This window comes from Pinus tabuliformis, chromosome 8 (assembly GCF_031772625.1).
Source record: "Pinus tabuliformis cultivar Carrire ecotype Pingquan chromosome 8, CPIR1, whole genome shotgun sequence".
Taxonomy (NCBI): domain Eukaryota; kingdom Viridiplantae; phylum Streptophyta; class Pinopsida; order Pinales; family Pinaceae; genus Pinus; species Pinus tabuliformis.
Window position 1 is genome coordinate 1,369,847,158 of NC_142294.1, and position 24,203 is coordinate 1,369,871,360.

Genomic DNA, 24,203 nt, shown 5'->3' on the forward strand with positions numbered 1-24,203 from the left:
ACTATGTTGTCAAAGCACATGTTCTTCGCTTTTCCTAAATTTGGAGTATATAGAATACCAGAGATCTAGAGCATGGGAATGAAACACTGAAAATAGTCAAAGGAGTTGTTTACGTAAAATGCACTGTAAACAAGAAAATGGGTAAGTAAGCACAACCTACCTTCTCCTCTCCAACAACCCAGATTGGGTCTGTGCTAAAACTGCGAGAATAGGTGAAATGACCCTCAATCTCGAATTATTGTCACTTTTAATCCAATTGCTCATCTTCTCCACACCTTGGATAATAGATATACAATGAAGAAGCATAACAAACCAAAGATAATTACATGCATTACATGATTAGAACCCTTCTGTATTATATTTTTGTTTAATCTTTTCATGTTGTTCTTAACTCCAGCTTGAGATTTAATCATTGTCATTTCCTGCGACAACCATGTCATTACATAATCAGATAATGAAGGCAACTTTTAAAAATAAGCTACACAAATTAGAGACGCAAAATTAATAACAAATACCCAAAAGAACAAGAAGCAACCATTCAATAGAATATAACTGTGCAATGCTGTAAATGGCCTAGAACTTTTCCTGTATTTTAATTATATGTGAAAATGTTGTAAATGACCTACCATTTTCCTATATTTTGGTTATAGGTGAGAGCAAAGAATCCTTTCAATCTGACTTAAACTAACAGCTTGTTGAAGCTATCAAGAATAAAAAATCACAAACTTGTATCAATTACATCATCAACGTGTTAGTGAGTTAATTTCAACTGCAGTTGTCTCATGGATTGAGAATTCATCAATGAGATAAAATTGATTTACTTCTATAATTTAAAATAGATCTCATTGTTTCTAATTTATAAACCCAAATGACGAGAAAACCGATGGAGGAGATCAGGATCGATCAGGATGCTACTATCGTCATCCTGCCACCCCATATAGGGCTCAAAGATCGGGGCATGGCATTTTCCATAGCTCTACAATAAAATAAAATCAGGAATAAATTGTTGCTGCTGTTTTTTTTTCATTATGATAGAAATATGAAGGCAAACCTCGACCAAAAGCATCTCATTTGAGGCTTTTCAATTGAATTTGTGTGAAATGAAGATTCTAGGTTGGAATTTTGCCTTCACTAACTTATTTTTGTAGGAAAGAGAAGTCTCTCAAAAAAATCAGAACAAAACAGAGATCTATTTCCGATTGTTGTAAGAATTATTGATTTCAACACTAAACAACATCTGGAAATGGACGTTCAATGCATGAAAGAAAATGTTGAAAAAGATTTAGAATGCCAACGCTGAAACCTAATCCTTGATTTAAATGGATCATGAAAAAACTCAAAACCCTGACAGTATTTAAGACCTAAACCAAGAATTAATACCTTACCAGCTTCTCACATCATATTGATCAATAGTTTCACATGAAAATTCTTAAGATACACCCCTGTTGTGGTATTTTCCTATTGCCAGGTTTCCTTCAATTTCTTTTTATAATGAAAGACATGAAAATTGCTTAAACAATAAAAATGGAAGCATTACATAAATGATCCAAAAAAGGGTTCTGACATCAATCCTTCCTGGTCAAAAATATATACTCAAAGTATACTCAGTTTTGTAATTTATTAACTCTCAAACAAAATTTGGAAATAGATCTCTGTTTTGTTCTAATTTTTTTGAGAGACTTCTCTTCCCTACAAAAATAAGTTAGTGAATGAAAAATTACAGCCTAGAATCTGCATTTCACACAAATTCAATTGAAAAGCCTCAAATGATATGCTTTTGGTCGACGCAGTAATCCAACAGTGAGGTTTGCCTTCACAGTTCTATCATAATGAAAAAAATAGTAGCAGCAATTTATTCCTCATTTTATTTTATTGTAGAGTTGTGGAAAACGTCATGCCCCGATCTTTGAGCCCTATATGGGGTGGTAGGATAACAATAGTAGCATCCTGATTGATCCTGAGCTCCTCCATCGGTTTTCTCGTCACTATTAAATCCATGTGAAACCCAGTTTCTCTCGTCAATGCCTCTGATATCCAAGCTAACACCTAGTTCGAGAATTAGTGACATGCCATCTGGTAGAGTCCCTTCTTCAGCTTTTGGGTCCTGAAAATGACTTCTTTGCCCTTGTTGACACAATTGGTACACGACACTGGGTTTGCTGAATCCAGTGTACTGCAAGTTAGAATTCGTGTTTTTATTGATAAGACTCAAATTATGGATAACTCTTAAATTAAGAATCTTGATGGGCAACACTCCAAACTTAACACTTGCATTGATGTGAGGAATAGGAAGTCACTAAACCATTGTATGTGAAAATGTTGTAAATGACCTAACATTTTCCTACATTTTAGTTATAGGTGAGAGCAAAGAATCCTTTCGATCTGATTTAAACTAACAACTTGCTGAAGCTATCAAGAATAAAAAATCACAAACCTGTATCAATTACATCATCAACATGTCAGTGAATTAATTTCAACTACAGTTATCTCATGGATTGAGAATTCATCAATGAGATAAAATTGATTTCCTTCTACAATTTAAAATAGATTTCGTTGTTTCTAATTTATAAACCCAAATGTTGTAAGAATTATTGATTTCAACACTAAACAACATCCAGAAATGGACGTTCAATGCATGAAAGAAAATGCTGAAAAAGATTTAGGATGCCAACGGTGAAACCTAATCCTTGATTTAAATGGACCATGAAAAAACTCACAACCCCGACAGTATTTAAGACCTAAACCAAGAATTAATACCTTACCAGCTTCTCACATCATATTGATCAGCAGTTTCACATGAAAATTCTTAAGATACACCCCTGTTGTTGTCTTTTCCTATTTCCATGTTTCCTTCAATTTATTTTTATAATGAAAGACATGACAATTGCTTAAACAATAAAAACGGAATCATTACATAAATAATCCAAAAAAAGGGTTCTAACATCAATCCTTCCTGGTCAAAAATATATACTCCAAGTAATCCTTCCTGAGCAAAAATATATACTCAAAGTATACTCAGTTTTGTAATTTATTGACTCTCAAACAAAATTTGGAAATAGACCTCTGTTTTGTTCTGATTTTCTTGGGAGACTTCTCTTCCCTACAAAAATAAGTTAGTGAGTGCAAAATTCCAGCCTAAAATCTGCATTTAACACAAATTCAATTGAAAAGCCTCAAATGATATGCTTTTGGTCGACGCAGTAATCCAACAGCGAGGTTTGCCTTCACATTTCTATCATAATTAAAAACCGATTTCTAAGACCATGAATATAGTCCAACATTATTTTCTTAATGTCACAAAATATGCTCTCAATTTTCTATTACTGAAACAATAATGTACACCACATTCCATCTTACATGTGATTTAACAAAAAAATTGGTAACCCAAAAGTAAAAATTAAGCCATCCATTGGGGTTTTCTTTCTTGATCTCGTCTGCCCCACCCGAATGGCATGTCAAAAAGGGGTAAGGGACCATGTAAGCCCTGTGCAGCTCTAGCAGAATAGAAACCCATCAGGCATGGCACCTGAGCAGAAGAAAGTCTGTGTAATGTGGTGAAACCTCGACCCTGAGGCGTGTTTATCAAAATAACTTCTAAAAAGGAAGAAAATAAATATTGCATCAAACTACTGTCGCGTAAGTTTTGTTCTGATATGTTAACCTGCAGACAGACCGATTAAGATTTTGGGCATGAGGATGTCCTCTCTTTTTATTCTTTTTCTTGCATAGTTTTCCCTAAATTCCTTAGAGGGTGATCATTTATTTGTGATATGATTACATTTCTGATATGTTTGAGCATCATTTTCAAGAAAAGGAAATATTGAGAGAATTCATCCTTACCAGCTGGCTGAGAAACCCATTCTGGAACCTAGCCTCTGACTCTATCTCCTGAGCTATCTGGAAGTTGATGAAAATAATACAAAAAGGCAAATATTACCTTCACAAACTCCTTCAAAAATTACAGAGCAATTTCAGTACAAAGCTCAATACAAGATCCCTTTATTGGGGTTTGTAGACAAACAAGGGTTAACAAATATGGGATGCATGGCCTACATTTTTGAGATGGGAAACCTTATGATGCAATCCATCAATCTCTTCGTCCAGGTCCCCATGAATGGGATCGACCCTCAACTGCAATTGTTCGCTCTGGGGATTCGATCTCCTGCTCAACCCCTCTCTACAAAAAAACAATCAATATCACCGCATGCATATCTCCATGAAATTGATAAAATAGAAATGGGCGTGCTTAATTGAAAAAATTGAAAGGAAAATGACGGAATGGTACCTTCATCGGAAGGGCCCTGAAGCGTAAGCAGAATTCCCTCTGGGCATCGGTGCCATCAACAAAAAATTGAAGCAACCGTTTGAGAAGAAAAATTGTATGGGTTTCCAGAACGATTGTATGGGAGGAATGCCACCATTGAAATCAAACTCCCCATAAATTTAAAGGACATGTTTCAAAATATGGCATCACATAAGAATAAGATTCAGCGGTTGCCGACATTCCTGGGTAGGTAAAGAAGGCAGCCACCACCGTGTTGTGTCCATTCAGGAAGTAATGGCATCTCTTCTCCACATTATTTTTCGTGTGGCTAGCTTTAAGCAGAAAAAAGTGGAAGCTTTGAGAAAATGGGCTGCGTCTATGGGGTTTTAGGCTCACAGTTCAGGCGGTTAGGGTTCATGCGCTTGACAGTTGAAGCAGTTGTGGCGGTGATGAGATCTAATGGTTAAAATTTTTTGAATCGTCTAACAATTGATCAAAGGGTGCTAAAGGCGACAGAGTGGCATTTCAGGGAATGCTTTTCATAGGAAAACGCCTTACAGCGTAAATATATTAAGATATAAAAAAAATTAATTATTGCATAAAACACAAAAATTGAAATTTATATATATATATTTTATAATCAAATTATTTATCCTAAAATTTATAATTATAATAAATATAAAATTTGATTGGTTTAAATTTTATATTAATTAATCAATATTATAATTTAAATTTGATATAATGAATTTTTTATGTTTATTTTTAGATAATTATCAATAAAATAATGATGTGATTTTTAAGAAAATGTTTTATTTTTATTTTTTTCAAATGGTTAAGATAAAAGTAGGTCATGGTTAATGTGAAATTTTAAGTTTTTTTCAAACTCTTACAATTGCAATGGGTGAATATATAACCATAAATCAATTTATTTTTCAACAATAATAAACTCGATGGTTTCACTGCTGTTATTTTCTCGCATATTGATGTAATCAAAAATCTTTTGAGACCCATTCATTCCATTTCTAAATTTTCCCATACTTTTCTTTGCAGTGTATTTTCAAATTCCCTTTAACTGTTATGATTTTCTCCATCTCCTCTTTGGTAGCTACACGGTTCCTTTCTCTACAAGTAATAAATGAATTCTAACGATTTGTAGCAGTGTGTGGGTCCCAAGCAACAACAAAACCTGTTGATTTGAACATTTAATTGTTCCACGTGAATTTCGTATATTAACACCCCCAACACTAACCCATGAGACATCTAACTTATAAATAAGTGAAAGAGGAGCCAAATATTTTTTGTTAATGTATTTATGTACATTACAAAAGTAATGGTAATGTTAATATATGAGCACACTGGGAATCCATAATTGTTACTATTATGAATTATTATATTTTTAAAAATAAAATGCACATAGTGTTACAGAGTATTTTGTCACACTTTCCTGTGACATACCCCGAAGTGCCCGAAACATCACCATCATGCAGTGTACTCATCCAAATATGCAGCTCAGATCCTCCCTAAAACACTGATGGAAAAATGCCTTAAAGCTTCCCCTGAAGAAAGGGCTCTAAAACCCTAATTTTGGCATCATCGCTTCCCTGACACGAGAACCTGTGCTAGTCGCTAGTTGCACTATACTAGCCTTGTGATGCCAGCGTGCTTTTGGATTTGATACCCGCGATGATCCCTAAAAGGAAATTTTCCCAAAGAGGACAAGAAGCTTCGTGATCTAGAGGCTTCCAGAGCGACGAGCTGGAGGTTGTTCAACATGGATGAGGTCGAGTTCTCTCAACTTGGCCTTTTGGTCTTATCCCTATGAGCTACCTCCTTGAGATGAGGGCCTTCTCCTATCTTTGGAGAGATCCTAACTCCCTTTCCCTGCCTATATATTCATCCTCTCCCATTCCCAAATGGTTGGTCTTTGGCTATTTGCACCCTTATGCTGAGATTGTGCCTACATGCTACTCATTTGGCTTGGAGAAGGAGTGCTTGGAGAGCTTGAGCTTGGACTTGGACATTCACTCAAGGAGAGCTTATTACCATCAAGGCTTCATTGTATGCTTCCTCCTTTATTCTATTAATATATATAATTGTTGGTTCATTTTCCATAAATGTGTATGTTAATGCATCGTTTATCTTAATGCTCATTGATCTATTAAGTAGGTTACTTTCGATTATGTTATTTGTACTTGTATGCTTTGTTGTGTCTTGATCTCTTGTGGAGGCATTCAAACGATGAGAGCAGTAGGATCGAGCCCGTGGCACAAGCAATTCGAGGTCTTCAACAAAGGAGAACATTATAGCATCAAAATGAGGTAGGTCATCTTCCTCTTCTCCTATTTCAATTGTAACTTAGGAAAGTGTCTAGTAGATTGTCATGTAGGTTGCTAGTCCCACTTATTGGGCTAGAGGGATCATCTTTGTCCACAGAGAGGATTGTCTAGAAAACAAAATGGTGACTCCACTAGGGAAGCTATGACCCTTTCCATCCATTCCTTCGATTAGATTCTATGATGAGTTTGACCAACCATCAGTTTCTTAGCCTGTTTGCTTCTCTGAAGCTACTTGCACTCACTGGTTATTGCTTGAGGACACTTAGTTTGTTTTGGTCTTGAAGATTTTTTATTTTTCTCGCCCATCGCGGGTTTAGATTTAACAGTCGCACTGTCATTGTTTCTTTTTTAATTATAGTCACTTTGATTACCCTTGCATCGCTCTTTTGCCTATAACAGGCGTGCTGATCCCAGAGGATAAAGAAAAATTAGGGTTTCTTCTTGTTTTCAATGTTTTTGGCCTCTATCAATGGTTTTCGAGTGTGCCTACAATGTATTTATCTTGGTTGTTATGCTTGTATGAATGCAATTGTCTCTTGACTTTGTTAATGTGTGTTTGAAGCTTCATTGCTTTCTAGGGTTTCTAGGGCTTCTAGGACACCCTCCACTCATTATTTGGTCTGCTTTTCTGAGATTGATTGCTCCCGTTCAAGACTCTTCCTGCAATCAGGACATATTTTTCAAGTTTCTTTTGGTTCATTGATGTGAAGTTGTTTTCATTAGTGTCGAGTTGTGTTGATGCTTTGAAGATTTATTTAGCTCCATTGTCAAGCATAGATTACAAATTGTTTTCTTTTGTTGAACTGTAAGAGAGTACTTGTCTTCATTCTTATGTTTTGGAAAGCAAAATTGAAAGATTTCATCACTTAATTATTTTTGAGACATTTCTTGCATTCAAAACCATAAAGTGAAAGAAATTTTCATTGAGTTGAGTTGATTGCATTTTCCTTTGCTCATTGCATTAGTTTTCATTGATTGAATCAAAGTGAAAGGAAAAAATCATTATTGCATCTTAGTGAAAGGGAAGCGATTTTCGTTTCTTATAGGATCACATCTTGGCATTGCATTTGTTAGTGAAATGAAAGATTAGATTTCTTTTTTAGTTGCATTATAGGAACAGGTGACATTTTTAAGCCATTAAAACCGAAACTTAATTGAAGATAAACTTAAAATTTAACTCAATTAACCTAAGGAGCATTTGGAACTTAACACAAATGTCTAGAGGTCTAGGCTAGAGATGTGTTTCGACGTCTTTAAACATAACAATTGTCGTTAACTTCTTGCATTGTATTCCAGGGATGAAATCTTGTTCAAGTACGGAAGTATATCGAAGGTTCTCCAGTACTTTCGGGTGTCTATCGGAGGCACTTCAGTATGGCAAGTATATGAAAATGCTCTCACCGAACGGTTATTCATTAGACAGTGCTAACACGGAATTGTTCTCCCCGTACCGTCGAGTATATATTGGGAGACCCCATTAGGTTGTTATCCTTTAGCCACAGGTAACCGAGTCAGCTGCCTTGTAAACATCATACACAAAATAAAACATTCGAGGAGATTTTCCACCGTATGTTAAGTCCTTGGTTTCGGCTAAGGTGTATATAGCAGTTCACGCATACTTGGTAAACCCTTTTTCCTAGATTCCCCCTTTTTTTATTTTTATTTTTTTAAGTTCTAAAATCAATTAATTGAGCGTGGAAAAAGCATCTTTCCTGTGGAAATACTCCTTACTATATCCTAGGTTAATACCAATGGAAACATTTCCTGAGTCTACCAACCAAGGAAACCCCCTTGATGGGAATCCTAGTCCTTTTCCTTCTTTTGGAAATGTTGGTGCTCCCTATATGACAACGTTGTCCCTTCCTGGATTGACCATTGGTCTGCCAGTTTGGTCCTTTTTGACCTCAGTGATTCTAAGTGTTCAAACTGATTTTCAACCAAGTTCTCCTCCACCTGAATAACATCAAACTCATTTTGATCCTAAAGTTGACCCCTTGCCTTCTTGCCTATTTCTTCACCCCGTTCTTACTCTTCGCCTGGTGAAAGTCTGGATTCTAGTAACTAGGAAGCTAAGAAGAAGAAGGAGAGGACGAAGAAGAAGAAGAAAAATAAGAAAGGGGGCAACCAAGTAGCCATTGCTATGGATGCAACTAATGACGAAAAATCCTCCTACCAGTGCCAGAAAGTAAAATTCCCTTGCATGTTATGTACACCTTCTTCGGAATTGTTCTAGTATTCCCAAGGTCTTAGAAGTTTGGTCCATAGGTTCACATCGACCTTTTTTATCAGCCTCTGGTGATCATGTTGGTGATAAACCTTCAACTAGTGACAGTAAAGCATATGGGAAAAATGGGAAAGTCAAATTTCCCTATAAGTAATGTGAAGGTAATCATCTCATTCACCTTTGTCCTCTTATGGATGAAGTTTCCAAAGAGTTGGAAAACTTATAGCTTCTCGACCCCGTCTTATGATTGTGTATCAAAATATTTCCCCTGATCCTTCACTATTTGATCTAGTGATTGATCAAAAGTCATCTTTGGTCAACCCCACTCTCTGAAAGTGAGTCTCGTAAGTCCATTCTCAACCAACCATTAGTTGAGAAAACGGTAGACCTAACTCCACCTTTGGTTAATCGTACCTTTCTGGTAGAGAGGGAACCTCATACTGCTCACGTTCTTCTGGTTTCTTCAGTTTCGACTGAACTAGAGGAAAATCCTCCCATTCCTGAGGTGCATGAGAGCACTTCTCCTGTTCCCATAGAGCAAGGGGCAGCTCTCTCATTCCTACAACACCCCCTCCAAGTAGTTTGGTCACTTCTTTTGATTGGAGTCGATTGGTAGGATATCATCTTCTACTTTATGTGCCTTTCCAGGTTATAGTACATGCTTACCATATGGTCATACCTAGAACAATCATAGATGAGTGTGCATCTCTTAGCATCTTGTCCTCAACTGCTTGGCACTATTTAGGTTCTCCTCACCTTGTCCCCATCACCTAGAATCTGTTAGCTTTTAATAGAGGAACCAGTCAACCATTAGGGATCCTTCCTAAGTTACCTGCTACTTTGGGAGGGAAGATTGTATATATAGATGAGATGGTTGTCAAAGGCCCTTTAGACTTTAATATACTCCTTAGCTGTGACTATGTTAACGTCATGGGAGCTCTTGTTTCCTCCCTCTTTCGAGTGATGTGTTTCCCGCATGAAGGAAGCATTGTGATCATTGATCAGCTTACATTCATTGGTCCTGAATCAACTCCCCATCAACCATCATCCTTAAATGGTTCTTATGTGTAAGCAGTATCACCCCCACGACACGTTAATTACATGGCCACATGTTCCTTGTCCACATCTACTAATGATCTAGTAGGTGATGTAGTTCATCATGTACTAGGGGCATTGGATCCTGATTTTTCATTTGGATCCCTGGACATGTATCCCTTCCAGAGTGTTGTTCTCCCATCTAATGAGAACCTCTTGGAAGCCATGGTCTCTTTTGGTCTATGATCAAAGGACCATGGAGCAGAGTTCCTTGTCTTATGTCAAGTTCATTAAAAAATGAAACAAGGACCATGGAGCAGAGTTCCTTGTCTTGTGTCAAGCTCATTAAAAAATGAAACAAGGACCATGGAGCAGAGTTCCTTGTCTTGTGTCAAGATTGTTAAAAAATGAAACAAGGACCGTGAGGATAGTTCTTTTACTGTGTCAACCTTGTTAAAAAATGAATTAGATATCCATGAGGATAGTTCTTTTACTATGTCAACCTCATTAAAAAATGAAACAAATCCCCTTCTAATTCGAGTCTTCGATTAGGTCTCCTAAAATCCCAGTCGAGTCTTTCACTTGATCTCGTAAGTGAACCTTCATTCCATCCACCTGTTAGTAACCAGTAGCCTACTTATGTGAATGAAATGAAGCTTGGGGGGCATGTACCTTGAATTGAGTCATGATGCTGGGGGCACACAAACTTATCTCAAGCATAGTTTATCTTTGTTTCAAGCTTGTGTAAAAATGAAACCATTTCTTTGGCTGATCATACACTTTCACTTGGTTGTTTTATCCTTCCCTGAGGAACATCTATAATGGGTGGTCTTATTAGCCAGCCTCTTGACCCTTACATGTTTTGAGTAGTTCCATCATGACCAGAACCAGTTGTTATCCTTTTATACCACTCGTTCCTCTAGGTGGAGTCATCTTTAAGCTCTTTTATGATTCTCAAAAAATAAAAAGATTGTCGAGTACTTGTCTTTTCAAACTCATTAAATTAAATGAAGACGTTGTCTCAGTATACGTTTACCCCTTTTTCGGGCTGATATTGTCTATTTACGAAATAGGCACACCTTGGTCAACATGGTGAAGAGTTTCTCTTGAATATTGTTTTCTGCCTTAGAGGGTTTGAGAGACATATTACGAAAAGGGACATGATGGAGTTGTCTTTTTTGTCTCTTTTTCAAACTCTCTAAATATGAAAATATATCGAGTTATTCTTTCGTCGGACTCGTAAAAAATTAAACGGTGAAAGATTTATCACCGTGATGAGACCGAGTTTCTCCCTCCTAGGACTCATAAAACTTACTAGGATGGATTCATTTGAAGATTGAACTTATACGAGAAGCATATGCTATCCTCTTCAAGCTTGTGTAAAAATAAAGAGGTACTCACTAGAAATAGTGAGGAAAATGAAAGTGAAACATCCCTTTTATAGGCAACATGTTGCTCTTGAACATGACACTCATCTTTTTCTCGTGTCGGGTTTTGCATATCCTCACTCAGTCACTTGTCCTTCCGAGTTTTGGTGATCCATTTTTCCTCTCATCTCACTATTCCATTTCGTCATCATGACCTTTGGTCTTATGTTGAGTCAAATGTTGCCACACTCCGGAGTCTTGTCGTCGATGTTCAAGAGAAGTCCTATCTGCAGTCTATTACGTATACATTGTCTGGTCCTTTGCTACAGTCGTGGATCCTATTCATTTCTTTCCATTATATTCCTCGTTTCGTGTCGATGATGGGGGAATCATTATGACCCTCCTTCAATGGGTCACTTCCTGTCGACTTCAGCTCATTATCCATGAAGATTACTTAGAGACTCCCTTGCAGTACCTTAGAGCTTGCATGCCTTAATGGCAAGTTCTTTGCATCTGACAACAGGTTTTCATCATTGGCCTTCAATTGGGTGATTCCACGAGTGTTCGAATTCAGCTTCATTTTTCACATTCACGGATTGTATTGTCATATCTTGAGAGCCATTGTCATTATTGGCGGTTTCTCCCGTGCATGTTAATGATCCACATCATTGGTTACTAATCAGGTGGTTTTCTAGCATGTTCGACTTTGACACATTCATTCGCATGTTAGAATTCATACTTTAATCAGGTTGGGATGGAGCGCAAGACCTTGAGTCTTGTCTGATATGACTCAGGTTGCGTGGAGTTATGTTCATGATTGTACACATGTTTCTTCTATACGGATGGTTGTGACCATACTGTGAGACTTTACATTTATGATGATCCTTCTATATCAGGTGGCTGCGTCCATACCTTGGATCTTAGATTTATAAATGGTCCTTCTCATTCAGATGGCTGCACACATACCGTGGATCTTTTTCATAGTCCTTACTATCCAGATGGCTGCGTCCATACCGTGGATTCATGTTTTGATATCAGATATGTATATGTATATGTGTCCTTTATTTGTAGTCTCCTGACAGTGTTTTTTCTTGTCCTTACAAAAGCTCGTAAAGCATCTTAGCCATCGCTCCTTGTTCTCCCTTCATGCTTTAGAGGGCATCTGTTACACATTATTTTGTCACATCTCCCACACTTTCCTATGACATACCCCGAAGTGTCCGAAACATGACCATAATGCAGTGTACTCATCCAGATATGTAGCCCAAATCCTCCCTAAAACACTGATGGAAAAATGCCTTAAAGATTCCCTTGAAGAAAGGGCTCTAAAACCCTAATTTTGGCATCATCGCTCCCCTAACACTGGGAACCTATGCTAGTCGCTAGTTGTACTATACTAGCCTTGCGATGTCAACACGCTTTTTTCTTTAATACCCGCGATGATCCCTAAAAGGAAATTTTCCCAAAGAGGACAAGAAGCTTCGTGATCTAGAGTCTTCCAGAACAATGAGCTGGAGGTTGTTCAGCGTGGATGAGGTCGAGTTCTCTCAACTTGGCCTTTTGGTCTTATTCTATAAGCTACCTCCTTGAGATGAGGGTCTTCTCCTATCTTTGGAGAGATCCTAACTCCCTTTCCCTGCCTATATATTCATCCTCTCCCATTCCCAAATGGTTGGTCTTTGGCTATTTGCACCCTTATGCTGAGATTATGCCTACATGCTACTCATTTGGCTTGGTGAAGGAGTGCTTGGAGAGCTTGAGCTTGGACTTGGAAATTCACTCAAGGAGAGCTTATTCACATCAAGGCTTGGTTGTATGATTCCTCCTTTATTCTATTAATATATACAACTGCTGGTTCATTTTCCAGAAATGTGTATGTTAATGCATCACTTATCTTAATGCCACTTGATCTATTAAGTATGTTACTTTCGATTATGTTATTTGTACTCGTATGCTTTGTTGTGTCTTGATCTCTTGTGCAGGAATTCAAACTTTGTGAGCAGTGGGACCGAGCCCGTGGCGCAAGCGATTGAAGGTCTTCAACAAAGGAGAACATTGTAGCATCAAATTGAGGTAGGCCATCTTCCTCTTCTCCTATTTCGATTGTAACTCAGGAAAGTGTCTAGTAGATTGTCACGTAGGTTTCTAGTCCCACTCATTGAGCTAGATGGATCTTCTTTGTCCGCATATAGGATTTCCTAGACAACACATAGTATAAATATTATCTCATAGATCACAAATGTTTATGTATATATGTAGATAATTTTTTGTAATGATTCCAATCCTTTAAATGATTGGATTTAAAGTTATTGTTTAAAAATAAATTACACTTAATGTATTAATAACTAATGCTATACTTTTATAAGGATAATAAGTTGTGTTATGTATATAACTCTTATTTGCTTTAATTATGAGAAAGTATCACTATATTGTGATTTTTATAGCTTTCCAAGGTTGTTGAAGGGTTTTTCTTTCTTATCCAACTCAACAAGAATAGAGTCGCTACCATTAAGCCTTACATAGACATCGCAACGATATTTGCATTTAGTGGTGAATTGGCCTCTCACCCTTGATCACCCAACTCCTTTGTTGTGCATTCAAGTCACTATGGTAAAGATCATTGCTACGTTTAACTAATATGCATACCAACATTTTAAAATATCAATACTACTCTTCTAGCACTATTTTTCCTTTTACTTACTATGCATATAAAGTTATTACCAATATACATAGTTAAATTTATGCATAAACAATTGCCACTCTTGTGGAACTTGCTTAAAGAAAGTAATGAATGGAATATTCTTTTTTTATTTCTTTACAAACATTTACAATTCATTCATTTCTTAAATTAAATAAATAATTCATTTCCTTTCAGAAACACGATGTCATCTTGTATCCCATTCAATCCAAGGTCTAATATTTTACATATGTTCTTTTTAATATATTCATATAGGAGTTTTTCATACGTGACCAAGGTTCAATTTTTATGAGAGTGTTTTGTCTTTCAAATTACCATGGAGGAACCTCGAAGGTAGTGATCAATGTGTGTTGCTTATATTTCACTCCCCATAGAAACATAAGTGGATCAAATACTACCCTCTTATCATCATTAAGATTCGACACTAACTATTATGGCTACAACCATACTTTTTGAAGCGACAAGTGCATGGGGGATTGTCCTTGATCCTGAAGGAAATCAAGAATTAAATTTTAGATAGAGAATATGTGATGCCGCTAATAAGCAAGAAAGTTGTTAACCTAACACTCTTGAATATTGTATGTATTTGTTTTTATATTTCATAAAAATGAATGATGACTAAGACTGGTAGACCATGAGCACCTATAGTGGTTATGATTCCACAAGTGGGGAAAGGTGAGGAATCTAATGGATTTCTTCATGTTTAAAATTCTATATATTTTCCATCTATCTTACTTGATCATCTTCATCTTATTTAAGTAGGAATTAGTGGAGAAAACCATTCCTAGGATTAAGCCACCATCCCTGTAATTTAGTAATGTGTCGCCTCTATATTCTCGAAACAAGAAGAAGTAGCCAGGGAAACATTCTTGGTGGCATTTATGCATGGAAAAATTATATGGATGGAGAGAGGTTGCTAGAAAAATAAGAAGAGGAAGTTTTGAAGGGTGAGAAAGACGAAAGAAGAGAGCTATTACCAAATAGATGTGAGATGCCATGAAAATAAGGATATACGCAGGTTAAGAAGAGCAAAGGAACTAAAAAATTCTACAATAGTTTTGAGATAATAGTTGGACCTTTCTATCTCCACATTGAAGGGAATTGGAGGGAAAAAAAATGAGGGACTATTTAGAAAAGAAGTAAGTCCTCCTTGTAATATGAGGGGTAGGTAATATGTATACCTAGAATTGTTCTATCTTCAGGAGAACTCAGTAGTGAGATTTGTCTTGGCTTGGAACCCATTTAGGATGATTCAAAATCTAATTCTTCCTAATTCACCCTAGTGGTAATATAACATGGCTAGAGGGTGGAGTTCTATAGTAAACTACTTATGGTTGGGTAGAGATCGCATGATCTTTTTTAATTAGTTGGTCATTTGTGTTCCATAAAAATAAGCTATTTGGTGAGTTATGTTCTTTTACTAGATTTTGTCTATGGTGATAATTCTTTGTCAATGGGATTTATTGCATAATTGTTTCAATTTGGGTTGATTTCTTGTAGCATGAACCTCATGTTACAACATAAAATAACATTTTATATTCAATTCAATCTCACAATTCAATCGTTGGAATGGGGAAAAACTTCTGCGTTGGTTACTTTTTTTCCATGGAAAAAGTGCAATTTTCATTAATATAATAAGAAAATTACATGTTGTATAATGTTGCATGTATGAGATGCAATCTCTGAGGTGCAGATCAATTAGTATATATAAGCTTTACAAAAAACCTTCATGATGTAGCTGATAATAAACTTCAAAGAAGTCCAGATAACATCAGAAATAGGATAAAACTGAGTTCGGTCCCAAAATAAACAACTGTGAATAGTAGAAAGTTTATATACATAGAACCAAAAAAAAGGAAAGGAAAAAAGGAATGATCAAGAGATCATTCAATGATGTGCCCATTCATCTCCATGGATGGTTGATGGTAAAAACTGTAGAAGGTTCCTCCCCTGAATTCTTGAATCTGCCATTGTCCTATGTTCAGCTACGCTGCCTCTTTGGAAAGACGATCAACGATCTCATTCCTTTCCCTGTATATATGTAAGCATGCAAAAGAATCAAATTGAGACTTTAGAGTGATGATATCAGCCAGAATATCTTTGAGTGTGTGCAAGTGACAGTGATATACATCGTTTATCCAGTTTATAGTGAGTTGTGAGTCCCCAAAAATCTGAATCTTTTGGCAATTTAGTTCTCTTGCAAATAGTAGAAGATATTTAAGACTGTTCAATTCAGCATAATTGTTGGTACCCATGCTTAAGCCAACTTGAATTCTGTAGGACACGACATTGTCAATATGCAAATCCACCACCCCCCCCCCCCCCCCCCCCCCCCCCCCCCCCCCGCGCAGCCTTCGGCCTGAGCCGAGCCATCAAAATAACCCCAGGGGGTATTAGTGTCAATAGATTCCAGGGTAATGACCCGAGGGGGTTTGCTGACAGGGTCCTCTGGGATCAAATTAAAAATAGCCATCAGCGATGTACAGGAGGTTTCCCAATTTATCTTGGCATCCATAAAAATAGATTTGTTCCTGTTTAACCATATACCCCAACAAATAAGCAATGGCAGATTCCTGACTTTCTGAGATTGCGCTTCTGTCCACCATCTGAGCCAAGCCTCCTCTAAGTTTTGCCCCGCCCAGACAATCTGTAAATTTAGGGAGGTCGTGATCCTTGACCAAAAGAAGGTTGACACCATGCAGGTAAGAAATAAATGGTTTATATCTTCCTCTTGATGCTTACACGGGAAACATCTGGAGGGGCCTTTGATTGCTTTGCGCATTATCTTAAGCTCTGTAGGAGCTTTGTCCATAAGGATGCACCACATAAATAGCCTAGTTTTAGGAGGGGCTTTTAATTTCCAAAGGTGGCACCACCACCAAGAGATATCTCCAATTTTCCTTGCTGCCATAGAGGATATAAACTGCAATAGGGGAGTGTCTACCATGGGGGTCAAGAGCCCAAATAAGGACATCTTGATTATCGTTGATCCACACATTGGCCTCCTCAAGTGACCCAATAAACCGTTGCCAATCCTCTTCCCAACAAGCTAGGATGTTGAGCATTCTTTGATCCATCCAGCTCTGTTGCTGCCATAGATCCTGATTAACATTTGCTATTTGTGCTAAATGGGTGATACCAGCATTCTGGAGGTGATTACAGAGTGTTCGTGGGAGGATGTGAGCATTTCCGCAGCCACTCCAGGCATCCAGACCGATTCTCACTTGGTCCCCTTTACCAATTTTCCAAGCCAGTCCTCTCTTAATGAGGGGGAGGGACTGAGTTATTGCTTTCCAAATTATAGAGGCTCCAGTAGTAAAATTGTAGGGGCTGCGGATCCAGTCCAAGACTGAGAGTGGATGGATGTATTTGTAGAAGGTTACCTCCTGCCAAAGGCTTCTAGAGTTTATGAGATGCCAGCCCAATTTTGCAGCAAGTGCCTCTGCGAATAACTAAAGGTTTTTTATGCCCCAGCCTCCCAGTTTTTTAGGTTTACCAATTCGATCCCAGCCAACCCAAGCAAATGTTCTCCCTGTGCTTTGACCTCTCCAGAGAAAATGACAACAGATTTGTTGGATTCTTTTTAGGATGCCTTTGGGAATCCAGGCCAACGACATCCAATAAACCAGGATTGCTTCCAGAACTGATTTGAGCAGAGTGAGCCTACCAGCTCTAGAAAGCCAACGTTGTTGCCAGATGTTGATTCTGCTTTCAATCTTTGCAATGAGCCATGCCCAGTCCGCTATTCGATAACCATTTGGTTTCAATCTGAATCCCAAATATTTTAGTCCAGAGTCTAGATCTTGCCGCACATAGTCAAATTGTTGGCAAGCAAATCTTGTTTCATGCGGCTGACAGGTTACAATGATAATTGTAGATTTCTCAAAATTTGGCTCCATACCTGTAGCTTTGCAAAAGAGGGATAGTATGGACTTGAACGCATGTGAGTTATTAAAGGATCCATTTAAAAAATTAGAACAACATCTACAAATAAAAGGTGGGTTAGAGATGACATATCAGAGATCCAGACACTAGCGAGAGAGCCATCCTCTCTTCCTTTTTTAATCAGCCTACTAAACCCTTCCATAATGAGAAGGAAGAGCAACAGAGAAAGAGTGCAACCTTGTCTAAGTCCAAGTTTCGCATGAAAGAACCCTGAGACAGCACCGTTGATGAGGATACTGTAAGAGACTGAAGTGAGACAGCCCATGATCCAGGAGATGAAGGCATAGGGAAAGCCGATGTGGGTGAGGGTAATCTGGAGGTAAGACCAACAGGCACGATTAAAGGCTTTGGACAGATCGATTTTAAGAATAATGGATTTTTTATGGAGCTTTTTGATCGAATGGAGGGCTTCTTGGGCTGTCCCAATAGCTTCATGGATCTGGCGCTGGATGAGGAAAGCAAACTGTTCCTTGGAGATCATTCGGGAGAGGATAGGTTTGATACGGAGGGAAAAAATTTTTAGATGATTTTGTAGATACTATTGTAGAGGGATATGGGCCGGTAATCATCAAAAGAGGAAGGGTTGTTTGTTTTAGGAATAAGAGCCAAGAAGGTCGAGTTGAAAGCCTCTAACATTCTGCCAGTTCTTCTACATTCCTCTATGGTCTGAAGAAGATCGTCTCCAATTAGCTCAAAGAAGGAGCTGTAGAATTCAACCAACCAACCATCCAGGCCCGGGCTCTTATCCTTTTTAAAGCACTTCAGCACCACTTCTAATTCTCCTCTAGTAACCCAGGAATTTAAATTTTCCACCTCATCTGGATCGACAAACCTGGGCAAGGCTTCAGTTGTACGGATGATGCTTGGGAGAGTTATTCCTGTGGGAGCTTTGTAGATATCAGAGAAGTGTCTAACCCCCATGTCAGCCAACTGCTCAAAGGAGCTTGCTTTTCTACCCTCATGGTCTTGTAGTTCCCAGATTGTGTTGATAGATTTATGGCCCCTTGCATATTGTTGAAAAAATTTTGAATTTCCATCTCCAACTTGAAGCTAGAGTGCTCTGCTCTTTAACCTCCATTTTCTTCTTGTGATCGAAGAAGTTTGATTCTTTTAGTTTCAAGTTGAACCAACTGAGCCCTTAAGGCAGCCAAAGACATTCCACTAGGAGCCAAATCTTCGAATGCTTTGAGGGCCAATTCAATCCTTATAAGGTCTTCCTCATCTTTCCTTCGTTTCTCCTTTGCCCAGATTATTGTTTTGGCTTTTAAAGCTGCTAAGTTTTTCGCAAAAACCTCCCCCGGAGAGGAGAGCTCATCCTGAGAGCAGTGAATCCAGGAATCCGCTACCAATTTCCGAAAGCTTGCCTCCAAAATCCATGAAGAGTTGAATTTGAAAGGCAAAGGTGGTTTAAAGTTATTATCCTTGAACTCCAAAAAGATGGGAGAGTGATCAGAGATCCCTCCTGAGCCCACCCATTGATGAAACAGATTCAAACTTGCCAGAAGAGGGGCCTTGATCAAAAAACGGTCCAGCCTTCTAGCTAGAGCCTCTGCCCCCGATCTTCGGTTCCGCCAGGTCGGCTTGATCTTTGCAGGGTCAATATTCAATAAATCATGGGAATCCAGAATATTTTCAAAAAAAACTGTGAGATGATCGCTTTGACCCCAGGAACCCCAAGATTCAGCTAACCCAAGGGAGAAATTTAGGTCTCCACCTATGATTATATTCTCTTGATTCATAAACTCAACCCCCATAAGCCTGTTCCAATATGCTTCTCTGTTCTGACAAGGTCCATAAATATTGATAAGCCTGAGAGGCCTGTTGAGCTCCACCGAGACTATATCAGCCCCAAGAAACCCTTCTCCCCCCCCAGACATTTAGGATTTTAGTGGAGCGTTTATTAAAACCCAAGGCTAAGCCGCTAGAGCAACCCCTAACGTCCAGAAAGTGAAAATCCCAGTCTGGGAGAAAACTTGATAAGAGCCTATTGACTTGAATTCCTTCGCCCAGTGTTTCTTGTAAAAAAATTGCATCCAGTCTTTCAAAAAGACAAAGTCTCTTAAGAGCCAGTTTTTTGTCTGGGTTGGCTAGACCCCTACAATTAAAGGAGAGACAAATCATGGGGGGGCGATAAGAGGGTTGCCCTTTGCTCTAAGAACCCAGTCAATTGGGGATTGGACCCCGGAAGCCACTTCAACACCTACCCTTTTGATGGCTTTTGAGATTTTAGATTGTCGGCCGCGAGTAGGTTTATGGGGAATAGGAGGGGGAGGATCGGTGTCCAGACTGAAAGCCGACGAGGGCGCAGCGGGGAGAGAACGAAGGAAGTAACGATGCGGCCCACTTGATTGCGGACTGCCTCCTTGAGAGCGGATGGTCTGATCAACAGAGGTATGGGGGATGGAGGCTGGTAGGGAAGGAGGGGCTGAGGGAACCAGACAGACTGGGGAGCATAGCTTACTAGCCTCCGATAGTGACCCAGAAAAACACATAGATGAAGTAAATTTAATAGTACCTAAAACATCATGAGATAAATGAGGGAAAGAGGAAGGAGGAGTACCCGCGAAGGTTGTGTCCCTAGATCGAGAGCTGACTGGAGAGGGCTCTATGACCTTGGCGATCTGATGGGAGGTAGGCTGTTGCGGCTCCTGATGAGGAGGCGGTGTAGACTCTTGATTGTCCATAGGTGGAGGGAGCTCTGATTCCATTGTTTGAGTGGAAGATGAGACCAACGATTTGGCCAGGATCTGGCTCAACCCGGACACTCTAGGATAGTCTTTGTAAAGATGCCCCACTTCATGACATTTCCGACATCGAAAGGGGATGCCTTCATAGTCCAGGATTTTCCGACGAGTAATGTCACCCATCTGGAGCAGGTAGCTCTCCACCAGGCCTTCTCTGGTATCTAGATGCACTAGAATACGAGCCAACACCAAACATCTTGTGTCTTGATAGGTTCTATCATGATCCAAATAGACTCCTAAATCATCCCCGATCACCTTGAAGATCTCCTCCGCCCAAAACTGAAGCGGCAGAGCAAGCAGACGAACCCATATAGGACAAGCTCCATGATTTTCCTTTTCCAGTTCAAACATCGGCGACCATCTTTTCAGCAGCACAGGGGTCATCTCAATGTGCCAATACCAGTTAAGGACCCAATCTACCTGATCCGGGTGGGAAAAGATCAAAGCAAACCAGCCACGGGACAGTGAAAGGATACCAAGAAGCTGCAGCAGAAGATTACCCCAAATCTCCGCAGTCCATTTCCGCAGTCGCATAGGGGTATAATTCCTGCCCCGGACCCTTCCCACGAGCACTGTGCTCTCAGTTAGAGCAACTTGAGCCATAGTGATGCCTTCATCGAATACCAATCGCCTATCCCTTTCTCTTATTTTCAAATTTCTAGATTTTTTAGTTCACTTCGGCGGCGATTTGGCAGCCTGGTCACCCTCCTCTTGGCCAATGTCTTCTGAATCCGAAGATCGGATGTCCTCTGTTCCTTGCTCTAGCCCAACTATGCCATTGAAGCAGCCTGAGGGAGGGGCAGTTCCAACTGGTTGGAATGCTGGATAGAAAGGGGCAGACCCAACTGCTCTGGTGTCAATCCTTGTGTAGGAGGCCGTAAACCACTTACCCCTTCCCTGGAGGAGCCCGCACCGCCTTGAGGATTTGTACCCACCGGAAACGCCTGAGACCAAGTATGCAGTTCTGAAGGTGAAGGGATAGAAAGAAAGGGAGGCTCTGAGCCTTCTCCCGGGTTAAAGATACCCTCCGTCACCACCGATAACAGTTGCAAGTCTAGGTCCTGATTAGTAACCTCCATGTCTTCCATTTGCATAGTAACCTCTTCCACCCTCGTGACCGGTAAACTGGCTGCCACCGGCTTAGTCATAGTAGGAACCGGATGGGAGAAGTTGACCTAGATGTCTTCAGTGGTCAGGGAGTTAGTTGAGTAGTCTATTAGCTGCTCGTCCATCTGAATGCCAGCTGCCAGGGTTTTCGAAGCACCATTCCAAGAAAACCGAGGAAAGAGGACCACTGTTGACCGGTGTAAGGGTCTCCCGGGAAACCACAGAGAAAATTAACTCTGTTTTTCATAAACTGACCTACAATGACCGTAACCCCCAATGACGTCTTCGTAACTGCAGCGAGGACTCGAAACCTTCGAGGCCTTAGGCCGTTCCCCCACCTTTGCAAACTACAAGGAAACCCTTCAACGACAGCAGTTTTGAAAAGAGACAAAGGGTTCTTTTAAAAAACTGTCAAGACTGACCCACAAGCCCGTAAACTCCAGGCTTGTTTCTCGTGACCACTGCAAGGCTTCGCCCGTCGATTTAATTGCTTAAACCAGCTTGAAGCCTGTCTTGAAAAACGAGGTTGAATAAACAATAGGGTTTGTTGTTCGCTCAAACGAAAACCGTCGACCGCTTCCACAGGAGCACGTGAATACAGTGATGCACCCCACTGAGGTCTTCCAAGTTAGTGTAAAAACGCGACCGCCTACAGTAAAAAACTAGGCCCAAAAGCTATCCCTTACCACAATGATGGTGAACAAGACCCACCTTCGAACCCTGCAACGCTCCCCTTGTCTCCATCGCTCCCACGGAGTCTTCTAGCATGTTGTCTTCAACTTGGGTGGGTGTTACCACGCTGGTTACTATGTAGATACAACATTATATTTAATTCAATTGAATGTATATCTTACTTTTTGCAAAATATTTTGTATTGTACATTATGGGTTTTTTCTTTTGAATTCATGCATATTTAAATACATTTTTGGGTTTTGAAACCCTTTCAAACTCCATACAACATATTTATGCTAAAAGGGCTTGGAATCTCTATTTATAATTGATATCAAGGAAAGTTGTCAAAAAACATATTTAGAACCTTCGCCATGAATGGATTTGATTTTTCAACATGACATATTGTTGTATTTAAAATTATAAGAAATTTCTCTTTTATTTCCATCCATCCAGAATTATGTGGATGCAAATATAACCATATGATATTTATGATTTAAGTGGAAAGGATTAATAGTTGTAGCCCACAAATTCACTAGTTCCATTCTTTTGGAGAGAGGGGGTGTGTGTGAAATTGCATGTGTTCATTTGTATTTGTGATAGTGAGTGGCAGAAGGAGTGATTGTGGGTTTCCTAATCTACAATTTGAATCTAGTGGTTGGGGAAGAAGCCATTTTAAATCCCTAACTAATAAAGTTCATGGTTATTTACTCATATTTGTAATAATCCTAGTGAGGTAATATAGTGTTCGTCTTATTCATAAAAGTCTTACAATTTTGCTCTCCTAATTTATGAACAAGTTTGATGCATTAGTTTGACATTCTCCTTTATCTATTAGATATTTTAGTTTCCCACATAAATGGTTAGACACATAATCCTCAGGGATTGGGTGAAAATATGTAAATAGAATAATTTGAACTATTAAAAAATATCTTGAAATTGGAATCGCTAAGGTCACCACTCTGATGTATATAATGATGTTCAAATTAATAGAAATACACAGTTAGGAGTTACCTTCCTGGCCTATCATGGTATCAAAGCATAGGTCCTAAATTTAGGAATTCTTTTGCCCCTTGTAACTCCTCTCTTTCACTCTTCCTAACACCTCTATTAATTCCTTGTTTTGGCAGAAATGCATTTGTGATTATGTTTCTCTCTTATTATGGGAATCGTGCACTCATTCTCTTATTTGTGGGTCAATACATTCACATCCAATGTTACTTCCACAATCGCAACATGTATCTTGGCCTTACTCCATCGTACATAGCATATCTCTATCATTATGAAAAAAAAATGGAATCGATGAAGAAACCTTCATGCCTTACTCCACACAAGTCCCAAGTTTTGATCCTTAGACCAACTATTACCTGCATGAACATTGTAACAGCTTTGTTTCTTTCAAAAATTGCTTGGCCACTTTGTTTCTCAAGTAGTTGTGACTGCGAGTCATCCAACGTATAGTATTATATGTCCTTCCACTACTACTAACCTAGAAAAAGCAAAACACATCCAAGAATTAAAGAACTCTAGTGAGCTCCACTAGATGAACCAATTTTATAGTATTCTGGTTTTCATGAGACGAAATGGTGTGCTTCTATTATAGTGTGATTAGGATGCATGTTCCTCACTACCTCGAGTAGACCTGACTCAAATTTTCTTTGTAATAACACTAAAGCTTCTCGTACCTTTTGTTTAATCTATCCTTTAAGAGTCTGCCTTTCTTGGGTTTGGTCAAACTCATTTTTCTTCTTTCCATATTGACACCAAGCGTCGGAAGTGGTAGATCTCTAAGCATTATTGTGCTATTATTGGTA

The 24,203-nt window shown here is 38.9% G+C and overlaps 1 protein-coding gene and 1 pseudogene across 1 annotated transcript; both read right to left on the bottom strand.

The window, feature by feature from the left end:
* Window positions 1–260: 260 nt before the first annotated feature.
* Window positions 261–4,341, bottom strand: LOC149240596 (bet1-like protein At4g14600; annotated as a pseudogene).
* A 14,595-nt stretch (window positions 4,342–18,936) lies between these two features.
* Window positions 18,937–19,746, bottom strand: LOC149240597 (uncharacterized). The gene has a single exon (XM_089370229.1). It carries the CDS (start codon window positions 19,744–19,746, stop codon window positions 18,937–18,939), a length of 810 nt encoding a protein of 269 aa, XP_089226355.1.
* Window positions 19,747–24,203: the final 4,457 nt, after the last annotated feature.